The sequence below is a fragment of the Trachemys scripta genome, chromosome 1 (assembly GCF_013100865.1).
Source record: "Trachemys scripta elegans isolate TJP31775 chromosome 1, CAS_Tse_1.0, whole genome shotgun sequence".
Lineage (NCBI taxonomy): Eukaryota > Metazoa > Chordata > Testudines > Emydidae > Trachemys > Trachemys scripta.
In genome coordinates, this window is record NC_048298.1 from 138,796,950 (window position 1) to 138,817,115 (window position 20,166).

General features: G+C 48.2%; 1 protein-coding gene across 1 annotated transcript; it reads right to left on the reverse strand.

Annotated features, from left to right (window-relative positions):
- Positions 1–1,405: 1,405 nt before the first annotated feature.
- C1S (complement C1s) lies at positions 1,406–12,807 on the reverse strand. The gene is made up of 12 exons (XM_034786944.1): positions 12,650–12,807; positions 12,074–12,143; positions 11,459–11,663; positions 10,534–10,711; positions 10,075–10,200; positions 8,844–9,043; positions 8,366–8,519; positions 8,055–8,170; positions 7,464–7,542; positions 7,072–7,209; positions 5,418–5,492; positions 1,406–2,497 (listed from the first exon to the last, which is right to left on the reverse strand). The coding sequence occupies exons 2-12, from the start codon at positions 12,091–12,093 to the stop codon at positions 1,695–1,697; spliced, it is 2,094 nt and encodes a 697-aa protein (XP_034642835.1). The 5' UTR covers positions 12,094–12,143; positions 12,650–12,807; the 3' UTR covers positions 1,406–1,694.
- Between the last annotated feature and the right edge of the window lie 7,359 nt (positions 12,808–20,166).

Genomic DNA, 20,166 nt, shown 5'->3' on the forward strand with positions numbered 1-20,166 from the left:
GGTTATCTTTTGTTTTAGCTTGTGAATTTTCCCTGTGCTAAGAGGGAGGTTTATCCCTGTTTTTGTAACTTTAAAGTTTTGCCTAGAGGGGAAATCCTTTGTGTTTTTGAAACTTTTGTTATTCTGTAAAGTACTTACCATCCTGATTTTACAGGTGATTCTTTTACCTTTTCTTTAATTAAAATTCTTCTTTTAAGAAACTGATTGATTTTTTCATTGTTCTTAAGATCCCAGGGTTTGGGTCTGTGTTCACCTGTACCTATTAGTGAGGATATTATTCTCAAACCTTCCCCAGGAAAGGGGGTGCAGGACATGGGGGAATATTTTGGGGGAATAGGACTCCAAGTGGTCCTTTCCCTGATTCTTTGTCTAAATCACTTGGTGGTGGCAGCATACTGTTCAAGGCAAGGTGGAATTTGTGCCTTGGGAAAATTTTTAACCTAAGCTGGTAAAAATAAACATAGGGGGTCTTTCATGCGGATCCCCACATCTGTACCCCAGAGTTCAGAGTGGGAAAGGAACCCTGACAAGGCCCAATTCTGAAAGCAGGCCCTCAGGTGGGGCCTGTCCAAGCCTGAATGCAAAGGTAGTGTTGGGACTCAAGGGCCCAGACCTGAGCAGAGTATCCAGGTGGTGTCTCCCCAAGAGCCATACAGAGAGGTGTTATCCCCTCGGTGCTCCAGGACATGAAGCCTCAGAGATTGAGGACCCCAGAGCAGAGCACAGTAACTCTGGTGATGTCTCCTCAGAGCCACATAGAGAGGAACTATCCCCTCACTACTCCAGAACATGTATGGAAAATTCAGGACTGGGAGTAGCATGCTGGAAAGGAAGGTGTCTGTGAGACACTGATGATTGATAAGTACATCTCTGATGTAAGTCCACTGACCTCCCTGGACTTTGTGTATGTTGCACAATATGACTAAGTTTGAAAATCTGGCTCTGAGGCAGGTGAATGCGAGACAAGTCACTCCCCTCAGCTTGATTCCTAGACCTGGATCTGTGAAACAACCACTTCTCCTTGACAGCAGCTGCCAGTGAGGATCCAGCCAGTACAGCTGTGGCTCATATAAAGGTCCCAGATGCTGCAGTGAGGTAGCATGAACCACAGCTTTTAAAAGGCCTACAGCTATTAGCATGGGAGTGAGGGGGGAGATGGATCACTTTAGTTGAGAACCTAGGTCTAGTCTGAGAAGAAAGGAGACTGCATACACAGGGAGGTGATTTGGTGATCCTTTAATGCAGTTAGATATTGTAAGTGGTACAGAGAATACGTGAGTCGGAAGTCAGTGAGCCTCTATTGTCCCAGTGAGGAGAAGGAGCAGCCCCTTGTCTATTGGTTGGCCAGGCTCTGAACCTAGTCCTTGTGGACCAGCAATTGCCCTCTATTGTCCCCACTGATGGGGGAATTTGAGCAAAGAATGTGATGGGTAAACGTAAAAGGGGGCCTCTTTACCCAGCATGCTCTCTGTTCCTGCCCTGGCAATTCCAGTGGAGGAAGGAAGAGAGATGCCCCTCCCTGATGTAGTTACAATGGAATAGATAACCCATTGTTTCTGACTCCCTACTCTGGCACAGCCACAATGCAGTTGGTCTGTTGCACAAAGAGTAGATGGGATCAAAGGGCAGCCAATCTGCTGGGACATGTGACCTCAACACCTGGTGAGATGGCAGTGCCCTAGGGTGAGAAGGATCTATTTGTGTGATCCCTCTGCCGCCTTGTATCGGCTCATGGTCCCCAAGATCCAGTCCCGGTAGCGCTGCACTCTGGTGTAAAGGCCATATGTGCCACACCGTGGTCCCCAGGAGACCAGGCCACCCACATAGTACTGTGTGTCATTGTGGGGGTCTTTGATGGCATAGGCTCCGCCACTGTCCCCGGAACAGCTGTCCTTTGTGCCATCTCCAGCACAGACCATGTTGTCAGTGAATTGGAAAGTGGTGGGATCAGCAGGTGGCTTCGGCTTAACACTACGGCATTGTGCCATGTCCACCACGGGGATCTGCGCCTTCATGAGATGGTAAACTCTGTTTCGGTCCTCTGTCCGGCCCCAGCCAGATATGTAGCCCAGTCTGCCTTTCTCCAGCTCATATTCAGGGGAACCACCAGGGAGGCAGAGTGGTGAGATCTTGGGGCCCATCTTCACAGGCGCCGTCAGCCTCAGCAGTGCAATGTCATTATCAAAATTTGTCCGAGCTTCTGGGTTTACCACCTTTGTCCAGTTAGGGTGAATGAACACTTCTTCTTCAAACAGCTGTATGGGCTCCTCCCTCTGGAGTTGTTGGTTGATGTTGGTCACCCCAGCATACATTGTGGGCTTGCTATTTGAATCATCCAGCACATGAGCTGCAGTCAGCACCCAGAGGTCTGAAATAAGTACCCCACCTCCCCGTGGGTTTTGGAATAAGACCTGCCAGGGGAAGTTGCCTGGCTTAGCACGGGTGCCCCCAAAAATCCTCTGCTGCTCCTGAATGGGTGTACTGGGGATCCCACAGACTAGAAGGGAAATAAAAATGGGAGAATTACCACTTGCTAGTAGGGTGGTTGTCTGTGCATCACTAAAAACCCCATAGTCCCCTCTCTCTTGACTCCTTGACATCACCCTGGTTCAGAGTAACCTCTTTCCATGGCATTTCTATGTCAAATAATCTGCATCCAAAGTTTACAGAAAAGAAAAACTAAGGAACGGGGTTGTCAAACGATTAAAAAAATAATCACAATTACTTGTGAGTTTAATCACACTGTTAAACAATAATAGAATACCAATTTAAATATATTATAAATATTTTGGATGTTTTTCTACATTTTCAATATATTGATTTCAATTACAACTCAGAATACAAAGTGTACACTGCTCACTTTATATTATTATTTTTTATTACAAATATTTTGCACTGTAAAAAAGATAAAAGAAATAGTATTTGTCAATTCATCTCATACAAGTACTGTAATGCAATCTCTATCATGAAAAGGCAGCTTACAAATGTAGAATTTTTTTTACATAACTGCACTCAAAACCAAAACAATGTAAAACTTTAGAGCCAGAAGTCCACTCAGTCCTACTTCTTGTTCAGCCAATCGCTAAGACAAACAAGTTTATTTACATTTACAGGAGATAATGCTGCCTGCTTCTTATTTACAATATCACCTGAAAGTGAGAACAGGCGTTTGCATGACGTTGTTGTAATATAAAGTGAGCACTGTACACTTTGTATTTTGTGTTGTAAATGAAGTGAATATATTTTAAAATGTAGAAAACATCCAAAAATAATTATAAATTTAAATTGGTATTCTATTATTGTTTAACAGTGTGATTAAAAGTGCAATTTAATGCAACAATTTTTTAAAAATCTCATTAATTTGTTTTGCGTTAATTGCTTGAGTTAAATGCGATTAATTGACAGCCCATACTAAGCAAATTTGGAAATAAAAAGTTTAACTTCAGTGAAGTATAAAAATGCCTATCCTTAAATTGTTCCCATTGCTGTTGAAGTCATATTGGTTGAAGAAGAACTCAGTGTAGCTCAAAAGCTTGTATCTTCCACCAACAAAAGTGGGTCCTCACCCACCTTGTCTCCTATGCATCAAATTCTAATGTAAGAAGTCAAGAAATTCATTGTTAAAGTCACCCAAACAGGCTCAGTTCTGCCCTTTTATTACTGCCAAACTCATATCGTCCATCCACTGTACCAATCATTCTTGTTTTGCAATATATTCCCTTAAGACGAAGGATTTCGGTAAAGGCCGTAGAAAGAATTAAATCAGACAAACCCACTCTTCTGGAGAGTTTATACATGGACTCTGGATAGTCTGAAGCATAATGCACTGGTTTTACACATAGTTGTCTTTGATCTTTTGCCATCACACTCTTCTCTGCTCGTGGTGTGTAAATCCTATAGTGTAGGGGCATTGGTTAGGAGGGTCACAGGCAACGAGTCTCATGGATGCAGTGAAGCTGTTAGTTCTTTGAGGATAAAGTTGTCTGTGAGATTCAGCTTATTCAGTGATAATACAAGGGCCCACACATAAGGCTTCTCACATTATCATAGTAATGCATCTGTGACATGCATCTGACGAAGTGAGTATTCACCCACGAAAGCTTATGCTCCAATACGTCTGTTAGTCTATAGGTGCCACAGGACTCTGTCACATTATCGTAATCTGTGAAGTCTGTGACTTTCCATCTTTTGTGGATTTTATTCAATTACAGTTAATGTCCCTAGTTTAGAATGTTAGGTTGTACAATTGCCAGGCTACAGTTTCAAACTTCACTGAAACTTAATTCATTGTTCTGTCATGGAATTTCCTTAGTTTTATTTTTTAAAACATGTTTCAGGAGTTTCCCTTTCACAGGAGTCTATGCAGACATTGCAAAGTTCATGTCACAGAGTGGGCTGGCCCTTTCAGGGGGGCTAGCTTAGCCCCACCAGTGCCTAGTTATCCACCTCCCAGATGGTGAGTTTGAGCTGGACCTGGTGGTTGGTTCAGGTGACCAGGTGTCATATACCTGTAGCCACGAGGCGGTGCTTCCTATCAGAGGGAGCCTGCTGAATGAGTCACAGGTGAGAGACCTACAGAAGACCCAGAGAGCACTAGGGAAGAAGCTCTCCATACTAGTTAGAGGGAAAGGCCTGGCTGGAGCTAACTGTATCAAGGGGCAGGAGTAACTCCCCCTTAAGGGGCAGATAGAGGCCCTGAGAAAGGATATTCAAGGTAGTCTGGCCAGGAGAGCATGGATGAGTATTGAAGAGAGTTAACATTTATGCTTTCCTAGGGGTCTAGGCTGGGCTTTCCAGCGAAGGTGGGTGAAGTCCCCTGTCTATTGCCTTGCTCCAACAGCACATAATGGATTGCTGAGCCCAGGAGGGGGCTACAAAAGAAGCTACATCCAAGAGAGGGTGAAAAGTTTATGTGGCCTGGTAAGGATGCACCTGACTAAACTGGGGAAGACCCAGCATGAGGTTGCTGGACATCTGTTTTGTTTTTTAGACTTTTTTTGTTTACCTGCTGGAAAGGGATGAATTTTAATTTGTCTGAAGGGTTGAAACATGAGAACCAGCATAGCCAATAGTAGGGAAACTGAGGCAGCAGCAGGGTCCAATACTGGCTGCGGTGAGACCCTGTTCTGGTTCACTAGAAGACCGGTAGAGCTTATGTACTTCCCAGCTTCTTTCTGCTGCCCCCTCTGATCTTTCTCAGGAACCCACCGATCTCAGAAACACCCAATCTAATGTTACTCAAATTACCCAGTCAAATTCTACCCTGGAAAAGGAACCAACCATTTTTCAGGCAGATTGGTTCAGCTTTCTTTAAATTAGAGAGAAGTGGTGGAGAGAAAACTGACTTTTAATGGCGATTGGGTCTCCACAAAACACACACACACACACACACACACACACAAAGTTCTTTGTGATACCTGGGACACATGCTGGAAGCTCTGTTCCCATCTCTTTGCTCACCCATTTCCCACTGGCTGAACACCGATAAACCCCTTGGAAAACACAGAAGCATGGAAAGGATTTCAGTACCAAACATCATGAGAATGTGACTAACAACTCTGGGGAACTGGTTTTCTTAGATTCTGTGGCCAGAAGGGATGACTGTGATCACCTAGTCTGATCTCCTGCAAAACACAGGGCACAGGAGTTCCCTTAATTTATTAATTCCTGTGTGAGCTAGAGCAGGTCTTTTAGAAAAACATCCAATCTTGATTTCAAAATGACCAGTGATGGAGAATTTACAATGGCCCTTGGTCAGTTTTTCCAATGGATTAGTTACTCACCCTGTTAAAAATTTGCCTTATTTCCAATATGAATTTGTCTAGTTTCAATTTCCAGCCATCGGATTTTGCTTTACCTTTGTATGCGAGACTAAAGAGTCTATTATCAAATTTCTGTTCCCCATGTAGGTACTTATACACTGAGATCAAGTCACCCGTTAACCTTCTCTTTGTTAAGTTAAATAGATTGAACTCCTTGAGTCTAACAGTATAAGGTGTGTTTTCCAAACTTTTAATCATTCTCATAGCTCTTCTCTGAACCTTCTCCAATTTATCAGCATCTTTAATGAATTAGGGACACAGAACTGGACCCAGTATTCCAGCAGTGGCCATATCAGTGCCAAATACAGAGGTAATATAATCTTCCTACAGCTATTCAATATTCCCATTTATACATCCAAGGATCGCATTAGCTCTTTTGGCCACAGCGTCACACTGGGAGTTCACAATTATCCACCACGACCCCCAAGTCTCTTTCAGGATCATGGCTTTCTAGGCTAGAATCCCCCATCCTACAAATATGGCCTACATTCTTTATTTCTAGATGCGTACATTTAGATTTGGCTGTACTAAAATGTTAAAACAAACTGTTTGCTTGTGCCCAGTTTACCAACCAAGCCAGATCTCTCTGTATTGGTGACCTGTCCTTTTCATTATTTACCACTGCCCCAATTTTTGTGTCATCTGCAAACTTTATCAGTGACAATTTAATGTTTTCTTCCAGCTCATTGATAAAAACCCTAAAAAGCCTAGGGTCAAGAACCAATGCCTGTGGGACTCCACTGGAAACACACCTGCTCCATGACATTTCCCCATTTACAATTACATTTTGAGACCTATCAGTTAGCCAGTTTTTAAAATAGTTAATGTGTGGGAAGGGAGAGATTACTGTGCAAAGGTGACAGACTGACAGTGAGTACAGCCTGGTAAGCAGCAGAGCGAGCTCCCCCTCACACAGACCCAGAACCCCTGCCAATGTGCCTCAGCCCCTACCCTGGCAGGGAGTATGGTCTCTGTCCCATTAAATCCTTGACCTCTCTTCTGAAGCTGCCAGTGACAGAGACTATCAGTGTCAGTTGTGTGGTGGGATTTTTGGTGGTTTGGGTACCTAGGAGCTAGACTAAGAGCTCACTAACACAATGCAAACAAACCACCAAACTCAGACACCATGGCAGTGGCCATTGAACAGGACCATCAGCTACAAGCCCACCCCAGAATACAGCAATTGGATGATGCTCTTTCTTGGGCCTTTAATTACGGGCAGAGGCCACCGTGGCTATGGAATGCCTACCGTCCCCTCTGGTTTGCAGGGTATAATATGGTTTTTCGCAGCCATAGCGGATACTGGCTCCGTACTGAGTCTCCTCAAATCCTGACTGGTAGGTGGCTCTGCCATTGTCAATAGTGTCAGGCACACCACAGTCCACAGCTGCAGAGAAAAACAGAAAGGACGGTTATCAAAGGGGCATCCCCACCCAACAATCCATTTACACTGTCTGACTAAGAACCACTGCAACTCCTCATTCATCACTGCACTAGGCAGGCTCAGAGCCCATTCCTCATCCCCCTGTGGGTCACCCATTCCCCCACATCTAAGGACAGATTGAAACTAATGCCCTAACGCTGAAAGGCCCATATCCCATTTCCAGATCTCCTACAGCCATAGAGGAAAGGGACACTTACGGACACATTTGTGGTGCAAGTTGCTCCATTCTCCATTACTCTGGCAGCTGGAGTGAAAGGCTGCTAGGCTGCCTTGTTGCTGAGTGAAAGAAGAATGTGTGTCAGTTACGGAGAGTGAAATGTAACCGAATTAAGCTCCCCCATGGAGGGATTTCACTGAGATGTAGGGATATCTGCGGAGCAGTCAGGTATAGAGGGAGGCAGAGTACTAGGTTAGACAAGGCTATTGGTCTGACCTGGTCTGGAGTGGGGCGAAAGGTGTGACGTCATGGGGATATCCAGGCCCAATGGTCTGAGTCAGCCATAGCAATTTTCTGTTTCAAGATCAGTGAGGGCATCCAGAACCACTGCAGAGCTGTTGGGGAAGGGGTCCCCATTTGTTCAAGTGGTTCTGTGCTAAAATCTGCACACAACATATTCTCTCCCTGTCAGGTTTTTAGAAACTGACCTTCTGCTTCCATGGTGGGTAAGGAGGAAGGAGAAGGTGCTTCAGAGTGCCTGGGAGAGATACTTAGAGGTCAACAGGGTTCTCAGGACATCTGAGGGGAAGGGATTGTAGAACCCCATTGCAGGGCTGGATGGGCAGCTTACCGTCACAACCTCATAACCTTTCATGCAGGTCACCTTCACGTAGTCCTTGAAGATGTAGTTGTCCTTTAGGGGGTCAAGAATAGAGTTTGGGGTGACACGCTGGGGACAGGGTATTGCTTTGGGGAGGAAAGAGGATATCAGTGACTGATCAGTTTGAGACTCACTCTCTCTTTTCCCACCTTTCTCTTTTTGACTCCCAGCCAGCAATCCCCCTTTCACCCAAGCAACAGGCATCAACTTAGCCAAACCATCTATCCATCCTCTCGGTCTCAGAGCAGCAAAGTGAGCATTTTCCAAGGGTATTTACTCACGGTCCCCGAAGTAGTGCATTTTCCAGCCTCTCTTTTGTGCTGTTTTGTCTGTTTGGAAGATAATATCAAGAATATTGCTCCTGGTTTTAATTTCTGGAGGCCCTGGGAATTTGTTGCCACAATAGGGACCAAAATGTTGTTTTCCATCTGTGAACTGGGAAAATAATAAACAAGAAGCAATGACAAATTGGAAGAGAAGAGTAGGAGAGAGAAAAATGACAGAGACAGAGTCAAGGTATGGGGGATCTTAACAGGGATATACAGATGGGATTAAGGTTGAGCAAGGAGAGGGGGCACTGAATGTGAGGGGAAGGAAATCTCTGGGGGGGGACACATCTGGGATTAGGGATGAGCAGGGAGAGGGGAACCCTGAGTGTGAGGGGAAGGGAATCTCTAGGGGGACATAGCTGAGATCAGGGGTGAGCAGGGTAAAGGGACCCCAGTCAGAGAGATCTCCTGACTGTACCCCACCACCTACTGTTAAGCTGTCGGGGCAGTTCCCTTCTGAGTCGGCTGGTTCTATATCAAAGTCCCCACTCCTGATGTTCAGCACCACACGGTAGCCTGGCTCCAGGACCACACGGTATTCACAGCTCAAGCTCTCAGGGTACAGGTTGGGGTAGTTGGGGCTGGAGATTTCCCCTGACAGTTCAGTGAATACACTCCCACTGCAGTTCACTATGGTTGAGGAAGGAACATGGACAGGGAGGTCAGAAAGGGAAATGAGGGGAGAGCCTCCACCGTCCAATCCTCCTTCAGTGTCCTGTAACCTGCATTAATCATGTTGAGATATTGCATCAGCCAGAAATGAGAATCTCCCCTTGGTGGACCAGGAGAGGATTGTTCTCCCATCCACTTTCTGGGGACCCCATTTCCTAGTGTCCTTAGCAGTGGCGCTCTGGGTCCTTCTGGGGAGACAACTGCACAGATCCCCCCGGAATGGGGGATGGCTCCTGAGCACCTGTCCTTTGGTTCAATCTCACCCCCATTTCCCCTAGTTCTCCCCTTTCAGCCTTCCAGAAACAATCCCCCTTCATCTCTGATTAGTGCCCCTTGCACACCTGCAGACAGTGTTTGTGTTACACAACCAACAAGGGCTTTGCCTAGCTGGCGGGATTTAGCTCTTTGAATGTACTCCTCTGATTCCCTGTGCATTTTGGGCTCCTCTCTGAGCTCCCTCAGTTTGTCACTCTTTTCCTACAATTAAGGATCCCATTGCTGCCTACAGTACCCCAGGTGGGATCTCCCCAGAGCTCTATGGAGAAGGACTGTCCCTCTCCGTTCTGGGAGGTGAGGCCTCTGAGACTGAGTCCCCTGCAGCTGAGCACAGTATCCCGGTGGGATACTATATTGATACTTTCCTGCTCCAGGATACCTCCATTTATGCAACCCCAAAAATTGCACTGGCCTCGCTGGAAGCCAAAACACTTTGCAAACTTCTGATTTACTGGTCTCTGTAGTTCTTTGTTGTCTCCTATTGTTTAGTACCATTCCCCGCATTCAGACTGTGAATCATTTTGCTATTCCCATTCTATATCCCATTGGTTTATTGTCCTGTATTCCCTGTTTATTGCACCTCCTTCCCGTTTACCATCCCCTGTGCATTTCCTTAACAGCCAGACCACCGATGGAGAAGTTCCTCCCAGTTCAGTATCTGTGGTGCCTACATCACCTCCTGCTTTTGGGAGTAGCAGGTGTGAGGCTCTTACCTCCACACGTCTTCTGATCCTCATGCAGGAAGTACTCTGGGGGACAGGAACAGAAGTAACCACCAATGTAGTTATTGCAATAGTGGCTGCAGGCATCCTCCATGAAATCCATGCACTCATTCACATCTGCAAGGAGTAAAGGGAGACCAGAGTGAGCCAAGCATGAGAGAGGAAACTGGGGGAAGATATCAGGTTATGATTAGGGAGTGGGGTAGACAGGGCACTGATGCCAAGCAGGGGAGGTCTCTAGAGTAGAAGCACTGAAGCAGAGTGCTGACTGGCTCTGCTGTGGAGAAGCTCACTCTGATGGGGTCTCTCCCAGTTGGACAGTGATGGTACAGCACTGTGAGGAAGACCTTGGTGCAAAAGCCCCTCCCTCCTGCCAGTCCCTGGACACTGCTGTGCAGAAGCTCATGTCCACAGGACACTCCAGAGACTCGGAGGCAGGCCCAGCCTTACCCACTGCAACATAATAGGCACTGAAACCAGTGAAACGCTCCTCATTGGAAAAGTCTGACTGGAAAGTCACAGTCAGGGTGTTATAAGGGACATAGAATTCCTCCAGGATTGGGGAACCACGGTCTCTGCTGTGCTTTCGCCCACAGAGCAGGCCTTCGACATGGTCACCGGACAGGATCTGCAGAGGACAGACAGAGAAGTCTTGTCTCACTAAAGAAATTTGTTGTTATCAACATTTGAGCCCCTTGGCACAATAGCAACGTGCCCCATGTCTACACCCAAGCTCCCCGAGCAGCTCATTATTGTGCAACCAGTTACACTGCATAATTTATGGTTGTTCAGAGGTTAACTTTGAGTCATTTCAGGCTTACGTGTTTGGGTGCCAGTGTGAAGGTCAATGGCACTCAGCTAAAATAGCCTTTGCACAACTAGGGTTCAGTGACTGAGGATGTGACTGGAAGGGGGACATTAAAAGCAGTTGGGAGGGCATTTCTAATGGAGACAATGTGGAAGGGAAATGGGGGACGGGTGAGAGTGGACACTCGGCTGGCAAACTACCGGAGGCTCAGTGGCTGAGACAGCTGTGGAACGGAGCTGGTAGCTCTGCATATAACCCTATAGTGAGAACAGGTGATGAGAGGGCATTGAAACTGAATTAGTTTAAACAGTGCTAGTGCAGATGCCAGGCAAAACTCAATTGATTCAGCGATGGCTAGTGTGAATGCACTGAATCATTTGTGCTTCAATGAGTTCAACACCAGGAGGGGCCGGTAGGTTCCCTATTCCAGTCCTGGGCTCCCATACAAAGCTCTGCCGATGACCTTCAGTTCTTCCCCACAGGCCCCACTGAGCTCTGCTGCTGCTCCTTAGTCCTGCCCCACAATCCCCTCTGTTCCCCTGAGTGGGGGTGGATGGGGTACTGTACCTTCACAGAGTCATACTCGCAGTCCTGGGATGGCTCTATGTCTAGGTGGGTGAAATAGAGGTGGATACCATACCCTGGGGGCACACTGATTTCCCAGGACTCCTTCACATCATTGGGGTACCCCTGAGGGTAGTTAGGGGACAGGATCTCGCCGTACATGGGGGCTGCATCAGCCCAGGCCAGGAGGCAACAGAGGATGAGCCACCTGAGAGAGGGAAGAGGAAGGCAATGTTACAGGAGTGTTCTATGTCTGATTATATATAAATAGTTAATGGAAAAGTGCCAGTGGGTGGCTCTGAATATTAATATGTAGCATAGTTCCAGAGTTTTGCGGTAGCAATCAGACTTGCTGTTGTACACTGAGAATAGCTCCCTCTTGCAGCTCTTTACATGGAGCTCTTGCCAGGTGAGACATGGGCACTGATTCCATTCCCAGACCTAATCTCCCACTTCCTGGCTGCTGGGAGTGCTACAGGGGCTGGGTCCAGCACCGCCTGATGGTTAGGTAGGTCCCATTCCCTGTTTCCATCCCTTGCTCCCTGGGAGCTGGGCGAGCTGCATTGTTCATTAAATTATTAATAAGCCAAAGCTCCCCTTCTATACCCAGCAACTCACCACTTCTGCAAAAGTTCCATCCTGTGTCCTTCCTGAAAAGCCTCAGCTTCTGGACTTTGGAGTTACAGGACTGGGACAAAAACAACAGCGCTGATTAGTGTTTTCTCTGTGTGTGCGTGCTTGGTGGGCAGGACAACAGCTTCAATGTCCCAACTCATGGGGAACATGCCAAAGCAACTTTAGTTCCTATGCCTGGAGAGGAAGCTGTACCTCTCATCCAAACAACAGCACCTCCTGCACTATAGCACCTCAGCACCATAGTGGGGTGTAGGGGTCAGTACTGACTCAGAGTGGAGAGCACCCCTATGAGTCACACACACCCAATCACACAGCATCCTCAAGCACCAGGCTAGGGTATTTGGATCAGTACTGACTCAAGCCAGAAAGTGCTCCCTGCTGAGTCACCCACCCTACAGCACAGAATCCCCTATTCTATACTGGAGTCTGGGGACCGTGCTCCCTACTGCTTTCCGCTGTACCACACAGATTAACCCCTTTCTAATCCAAGCAACCCAAACAATAGCAATTGGGAATGTTGTCCATGCCCATTTCTAATGTTAGTTTTGGAGATTTTACCTTCTCTCTCCGTATTTGCCTCTGTTTCTCTCTCCCTGTTCCGTCTCTCTTTTTTTCTGTCTCCAGACCACATCCCAGTCAGTGATGTGGGGGATTGACAGGGAAGGGTCTGAGCCTTTTCTCACAATGCTGTAGCACCCCCTGCCTGTAGAATGTGGCTCCCTTCATCTCCTTCTCAGATAAAGCTTTTTCACGTCCTAAGCTCCCATCCAGGGGAATTTCCAGAGCCTGTTTCACAATCCCCTTGGCTGAGTCCGTGGGGTGGGAGCATGTGGATCTAGGCTGGGTTAGCACATGCTGGTTTTCGGGGAAATCAGGTGACTTTTGGGAAGAGGGAGGGCAAGGGAAATTCCAGCTGGAAGGAATTAATCTCTGACACACACACACACACCCCACTCGCGGGAGGCTGGCAGTGAAGGTCAGAGGATTTGGAGAAGGAGGAGCCCTGATGAGAAGTCGTCAATAAAGGCTTTAAGTGTCAAGAAAAGATGCTGGCCCCTCAGCTCCAGACAGTAATAGAGCAGCCACCACAACCACACTGCCCCCTGCTAAAGTGCCTCACCATGACCCCTTCGAAGGAGAAAGGAGATTCAGTCTCTGCGGCCCATTCTCTCCTGGGTCTTTCTGCTTGAGGCTGCCAGCAAGGGCCAGTTAGTGTCAGTTGTTCTGCTGGTTTTTGCAGTGTGACCCCTTGCCATGTTAGGAAGTGGGCTGAGAGCCCACAAACTTGTTTCACATGCAGCAACCCACCAATTGACAATGAGATTCAACGTGGGGCCATCATCACAGTCAGCCTGGGTCATGTTAGAACTGGGACCCTAGAGAAGTTTCATATCCTATTCCCAGACATTCCCCCTAAACCAGCCAGATTGAGGCCTGATTGGAGCCTGTGGCCTAGGGGTGAAAGGACACTTATCTCTTTCCTCAACCTCCCACCCCCGAGCCAGCCAAACCTCCAATCCTGGTGCTGGATTGGAAAGGATGCCCTTACAGGTTCCAACTCCCATTCCTACTCTTAGCAGTGAAGTTATACATCTGAGGGCTTCACTCAAAGCGAGTGAGTTTCAGGTAGACATGGCTAATGTGCTAGCTAAACCCCACATAAACTCCATCTTTTTTCTAGGGTGGATGCAGGGTAATGCCTGTAGCTTGATTTTAGTTGACTGAGGTGTAGCCTACGCAAGATAAAAGTGTTCTCTACCTGGTTGCACATATGCATTCCAGTCAGCCGTGTGCATGCCCAGTGTGCTGGAGCTGGTGAGTTTTCTGCCACAGTGTAGCTGTCAGGATGGCACATGTACCCTGTGCATCCTTATGGCCCCTGCGGAGGCTATATAAGGGCAGTACCTCCCCAATCCCCTTCAATTCCTTCTCACTACCCATGGCCTGAGCTGGATCTCCCCATGTGACTTGCCTCACCGTTTTGTCTCTGCCTTGTCAGTGACTTTATCTCTTTACTTTTTATGTAAATAGTTAGTTAGCAGTGAGTACCACTAGTTAGGCTTCCTTTATTGTTTTATTTTGTTTTTATTATTTAATAGTTTTCGGTGCTAGGCCCTGGTGGCATGCAGTGCTCAGTCACCGAACTGTAAGGCTCTCCATCATGTGGGGTGCCTATTCGGACGTTCCCCACTGATGTTATCTGGACTGGTGATCTGCTAGGTCACTCCAGTCTTTGACTCTGGGAGCCAGCCTTACCCTGCTCTGCTGTGAGAACCCCCACTCTTGGGCTGTTCACGCACAGCCTCTGGCATGAAAGCTGCTCCCAGCTACTTGCAACCAAATGACACTAGCCAATATCTCTGGTCCCAGACACAACCCTAGGAACCTCCGTCTTAACACTTTCAATGTCCTTAAAACTTAAATGCTTCTCACCACAGGCTGGCTAGTTGCTCTTCAGCCAGGCTCTCCCCTTTGATCAGCTCTTCAGCCACTTGGTGTGGTGGCTGTAGATGTAAGTGGAAGAGAAAGGAAGAGCATGGCAAATGTCTCTCCCTTTTATCATGTCCTTTCTTCCCTCTTGGCTTTGCCCTTACCACTTCAGAGTCAGGTGAGCATTACCACATCACAGTTCCAAACTGACCAAAGGAAGGGGAGTGACTCCCTCGAGAGTCCAACAGAGTTTTTTGTTGCTGCCTAGGCCAGCGCCCTTTGTTTCTGTGAGGCTGGGCTGCGTTTGTCCCATACCTGCCATGATGAGGGGTGAACTCCCTCTCTATTCTTGGAGAGTTTTTGCCTGGGCTTCCTTTAAGCTATGAGAATACATTTTCAGCCTTATAACTATATACATTAAATTATAACCTATAACATCACTATAACATCATGAGCCTTCCGAAGACACCCAACATGACCAACTTTGCATTGGATAGCACACAATCATTTTACAAGGATGATCATGGGGGTGCTGGGTGTTCCCGAGGTACAGAGCGTCACACCTATCCCAAATAAAGACCCCACACATAGGAGCTAGCACAGCAGTGGGCAAGTACTTTGAGCAGTTGCCAAACTGCTGCTGCTGTTGGGCTTAAAAGCTGGTCTGCTCACTCTTCCCACCAGTCTGGTGGTGTAGCCAATCAGGCAGCCTACTACAAGCCAGCTGTGTTCACTAGGTTGGTTGGAGACTGGATCTGCTGCAGGCCCTGATTCCTGACAACCCTGGCACCGCCTTCAGTATCAGTGCGCACCATGTTGAGGACTGGTGCAATCTTCAGCCTTGACACCAGTTCCATGACCTGTCTTTGCGCCTACAGCCTTAGTAGCAGGCCAATTCTCAGAGTGGGCACTGATCATGGCTTACACTACGGCACTGCTACAAAATCCTTCCTGGTACTGAGTCTTGACATGATAATCTTTACATCTTGGAACACATTTGTGGTACCGTCTACCATGCCTGCATCAGTACCAATACTGGCCTCTTCACAATGGACTACAGACAAGTCAGGTTGCCTAGTGGGCCCACTGCTTATTCAGCTGACTCTTTGCAGTCTGGTTCAGAGTCCTCCAGTACTCCACTAGGTCCACTTATTTAGTTTAGTGGAAACATTTTTTGATCTGGTCTACTAGTCAGGGAATACAGCCAGCAGAGGCTAAGATTCAGGACATTTTAAAGTACTGCTTACATCTTAAATTCTCTAAATTGCCTGAGACTCCAGCCATTTCAGCTATCCTTCTTCCCATTCAAGTGAGATCCAGTGTTGAGGCCTCACAAGTACCACAGGTAGAGTAGGAACTTCTCTATACCACTGCTATCCCTTCCCTTGGTTTTGGTCCCTTCTTTTCACTTATGCCCCCTGTAACAGACCCAGAACCCCAGGGAGAGGGTTCATTTTTTTCCCACCACAATGGATGACGTAGTGCGGGCACTGATACAAGCTACGGTGGCCCAGCAGGAGGCTACCCGGGTCCAGGCAGCCGCCCAACAGGAAGCAGTGCAGTTGCAGCAAGAGACTAATTGCCTGCTGATGGACCAGGCTGCTCAAGACCGAGTTATGTTGCGGGAACTGGTAAACCAGGTAAAGACCCTTACAGAGCTGAATCGCGGCCATGATGGGATGCGGCTCATACTGGCCACCCATTGGCTGCAGAAAATGACACGGGAGGATGATGTAGAGGCATACCTTCTGGCCTTTGAGAGGACAGCCCTACGGGAGGCCTGGCCTCGAGATCAGTGGTCTGGCATCCTTGCCCCATTCCTGTGTGCGGAGGCCCAGAAGGCCTACCATGATCTACCTGAAGAGGCTGCGGCAGACTACCCCCAGCTGAAAACAGAGATCCTGGTCAGATCTGGGATAATGACAGCAGTGCGGGCCCAGCAGTATCACGGTTGGAGGTACCAGGAAGACAAAACCCCGTGGTCCCAATTGTATGACCTCATCCATCTCGCACAAAAGTGGTTGCAAACAGAGTCCCGGAGTCTGGAAGAGATACTAGCGGTTCTGGTCATCAACCGATACATGAGGGGACTACCACCAGACCTTTGTGCCTGGGTAAGCCAGAATGAACCCTCCACCTATGACAAGGTTGTCGCCCTGGTAGAGAGGTGAAGGACAGCGAGGGAGCTGACCCGACCAGTTAAGGAAGAGGCACCCCGGGTTAAACTGGCAGCACCAAGCCCTAAAGTTCGGGTGACTGGGCCACCAGGAGGGCCCAGGTGGAAAAAGAGAGAGGCTGAAGGCCCATCAGAGGCCACAAAGAGTCGGAGCACTGAGGGAAAAGAGGATTGTGATGTTAGACTGCCCAAACCAAAAGACCGGGTAATGCCTCGGGCTCCATACAGATGTTATGCCTGCGGGGAGTGGGGACACATAGCTGCACAGTGTCCCAATGCTGAGAAGCCTATGCAGTGTAACCTGGGGAACTGGGCAGATCCATGCTCCCTAATCCACTTTGTGGGGGTCTCACTAACCCCATATATGTATACCAGACCAGTGAAACTAAATGGGGTAGGGACCACAGCACTGGTTGATTCAGGGAGTGCTATCACTCTTATCTCAGGGAAGCTCATGAAGCGTAGTCAGCTGCTGCAGGCTAAACGTATGGGGATAACATGTGTCCATGGGACAGTTAGTTATTACCCCACCATCCCAGTAAAAATCGAGATCCAAGGGAACACTACTGAGGTAGCAGCAGGTGTAGTCCCTAAACTCCCATACCCGGTGCTCATAGGGAGGGACTTCCCAGGGTTTGGAAACTTACTCCCAGTAGGGGGATTGGAGAAAGATGGGGACCCTAAAATTGATAACTGTTAACCCCCAATCTTCTCTGAAATATCCCCAGATTTGTTCTCCACTCCCAGACAGGGTAGAAAGACAAAAAGGGAAAGAAGGGCAGCTAAGGCCTTGGGAACCCGAATACTGACCCAAAGCCAGAGGGTCGCTCTTGTAGGTAGGCGGACCTGCACAGCTGAAAAGGAGGCCACGCAGGAGGGAGAAGCACCTGAGTCTGACCCCCACCCTAATGCTTCTGAACCAGTAGAGGCAACAGAGACTGGGCCCCTAGATCTTGGGCAGATTAGCCCCGGGAGAGGAAATTTTGGACGAGACCAGGCAGAAGACCCAAGGTATGACAACATTAGGAAGGAGGTGACTGAAATAGATGGGGTCCCTGTGGAAGGAAAAACCCAGGGACCAGGACCCTACTTCATAATGAAGAAGGATCTCTTATACCGGGTTGCACCAGGACAGGGGCAGAAGGTACAGCAGATCCTAGTACCTCAAAAACACCAGAACACTGTATTAAGTCTTTCTCATAGTCATCTTTTTGGGGGGCATTTGGGGGTAGAGAAGACCCTGGCACAAGTCCTACGACGGTTCTTCTAGCCCAGAGTACATGAAGAAGTGCGGAGGTACTGTGCCTCCTGCCCGGAGTGTCAGCTGCACAGTCCCCGTCCCCACTTGAGGGCACATTTAATACCCCTTCCCATCATAGAGGCCCCCTTCGAGCGAATAGCCATGGACCTAGTGGGACCCCTGGAGAAGACAGCTCGGGGCCACCAATATATACTTGTTGTTTTGGACTATGCTACTCGCTACCCAGAAACCATCCCCCCTGTGGAACACGGCCTCTAAAACTATAGCCAAAGAACTGGTGGGGATCTTTGCCCCAATGGGGCCACTGAAGGAGATATTAACCGACCAAGGAACCCCATTTATGTTGAAGCTAATGAAGGACCTCTGTACGCTGCTCCATATACATACCCTGAGAACTTCGGTCTACCATCCGCAGACTGATGGGTTGATAGAAAGGTTTAACCGAACCCTCAAGGCTATGATAAGGAAGGTGGTAAGTCGGGATGGGAAGGATTAGGACACCCTACTACCCTACCTTATGCTCGCTATCTGGGAGGTACCACAGGCCTCAACTGGGTTTTCCCCCTTCGAGTTATTATACGGGCGTCACCCCCGTAGCATACTAGATATCGCCAAAGAGATCTGGGAAGAGGAATCCAATGAGGGGAGAAATATAATAGAGCATGTAATGCAGATGCGAGACCGGATAGCCCAGGTTACCCCTATTGTACGGGAACATTTGGAGAAGGCACAGGAGGCCCAGCAAACACATTACAATCGCCAGGCAAAAGTGCGACAGTTCCTACCAGGGGATCAGGTTATGGTGTTGGTACCCACAGCAGAAAGCAAGCTTCTGGCCCAATGGCAGGGGCCCTATGAGGTGGTTGAACCTGTGGGGGAAGTAACCTACAAGGTGCGGCAGCCAGGACGAAGAAAACAAGAACAGATTTATCACGTTAACCTTCTGAAACCCTGGCATGCACAAGAGGCATGCACAACGGTCCAAAAAGACCTAACCCAGGAAAACAAGCCTTCCAAACAGGTGAGAGTGTCTCCCGATTTAACGCCAGACCAGAAGAATGAGGTGTCTGAGATGATCTTCCGGAACCAAGATGTGTTCTCGACAAAACCAGGTCGAACAACCGAGACATATCACTACATCGTCACGAACTCTGGGGCCAGAGTAACAATGAGGCCCTATCGGGTGCCAGCGGCAAAAAGGGAGGAAATAAAAGCAGAAGTAAAAAAAATGCTGGAGTTGGGGATCATCGAAGAATCCCAGTCAGTGGTCCAGCCCAATTGTGCTGGTGCCCAAACCTGATGGCACCACAAGATTTTGCAATGACTTCCGGTGACTAAACGAAGTATCCCAGTTCGACGCGTACCCCATACCTCGCATAGATGAGCTAGTGGACCATCTGGGTAATGCCCGGTACTTGACTACCCTAGACTTGACAAAGGGGTACTGGCAGATTCCCCTTGCAGAAGACGCAAAGGAAAAGACTGAGTTCTCTACACCAGAGGGTCTTTTTCAATATACTGTCCTCCCTTTTGGACTACATGAGGCCCCAGCTACCTTCCAGCGCCTCATGGACAAGCTATTACACCCGCATAACAGTTATGCTGCTGCCTACTTGGACGATGTGGTCATTCATACCCCAGACTGGGAAACCCACCTGGAGAAGGTGGAGGCAGTCCTCGATACCTTCAGGCAAGCTGGCCTTACCGCAAACCCTGCCAAGTGCACTGTAGGGTTTACAGAGGCCAAATATCTTTGCTACATTGTGGGAAAAGGTCTGGTAAAACCCCAAGTGAACAAGTTAGAGGCCATCCAAAATTGGCCCCGACCAATACGCAAGAAACAAGTCCGGGCGTTCCTAGGTGTGGTGGGGTATTACCGACGATTTATCCCCCACTTTGCCACAAGGGCAAGCTCCCTGACAGACCTAGTGAAAGCCCGTGGACCCAATCTGGTTAGATGGTCTGATGCAGCAGAGGAAGTATTCACAGACCTACGGACTGCCCTCTGCAATAAACCTGTACTGATAGCCCCTGATTTCACCAAGGAGTTTATCCTGCAGACGGATGCATCAGAAGTAGGGTTTGGGGCCGTTCTATCACAGATGGTCGGGGAGGAGGAACACCCAATTCTATACCTCAGTCGGAAACTCCTTCCAAGGGAACAAAAATATGCAGTGGTGGAGAGAGAATGCCTCGCTGTAAAATGGG

Coding starts and splice junctions, on each gene's coding strand:
- C1S (XM_034786944.1), bottom strand. CDS start 12,093: ATGGAACTTTTGCAGAAGTG. Junction 10,712..11,458: donor GCGAGTATGACTCTGTGAAG/GTACAGTACCCC, acceptor TGTCCTCTGCAG/ATCCTGTCCGGTGACCATGT. Junction 7,543..8,054: donor AAGGTTATGAGGTTGTGACG/GTAAGCTGCCCA, acceptor TCTTTCACTCAG/CAACAAGGCAGCCTAGCAGC.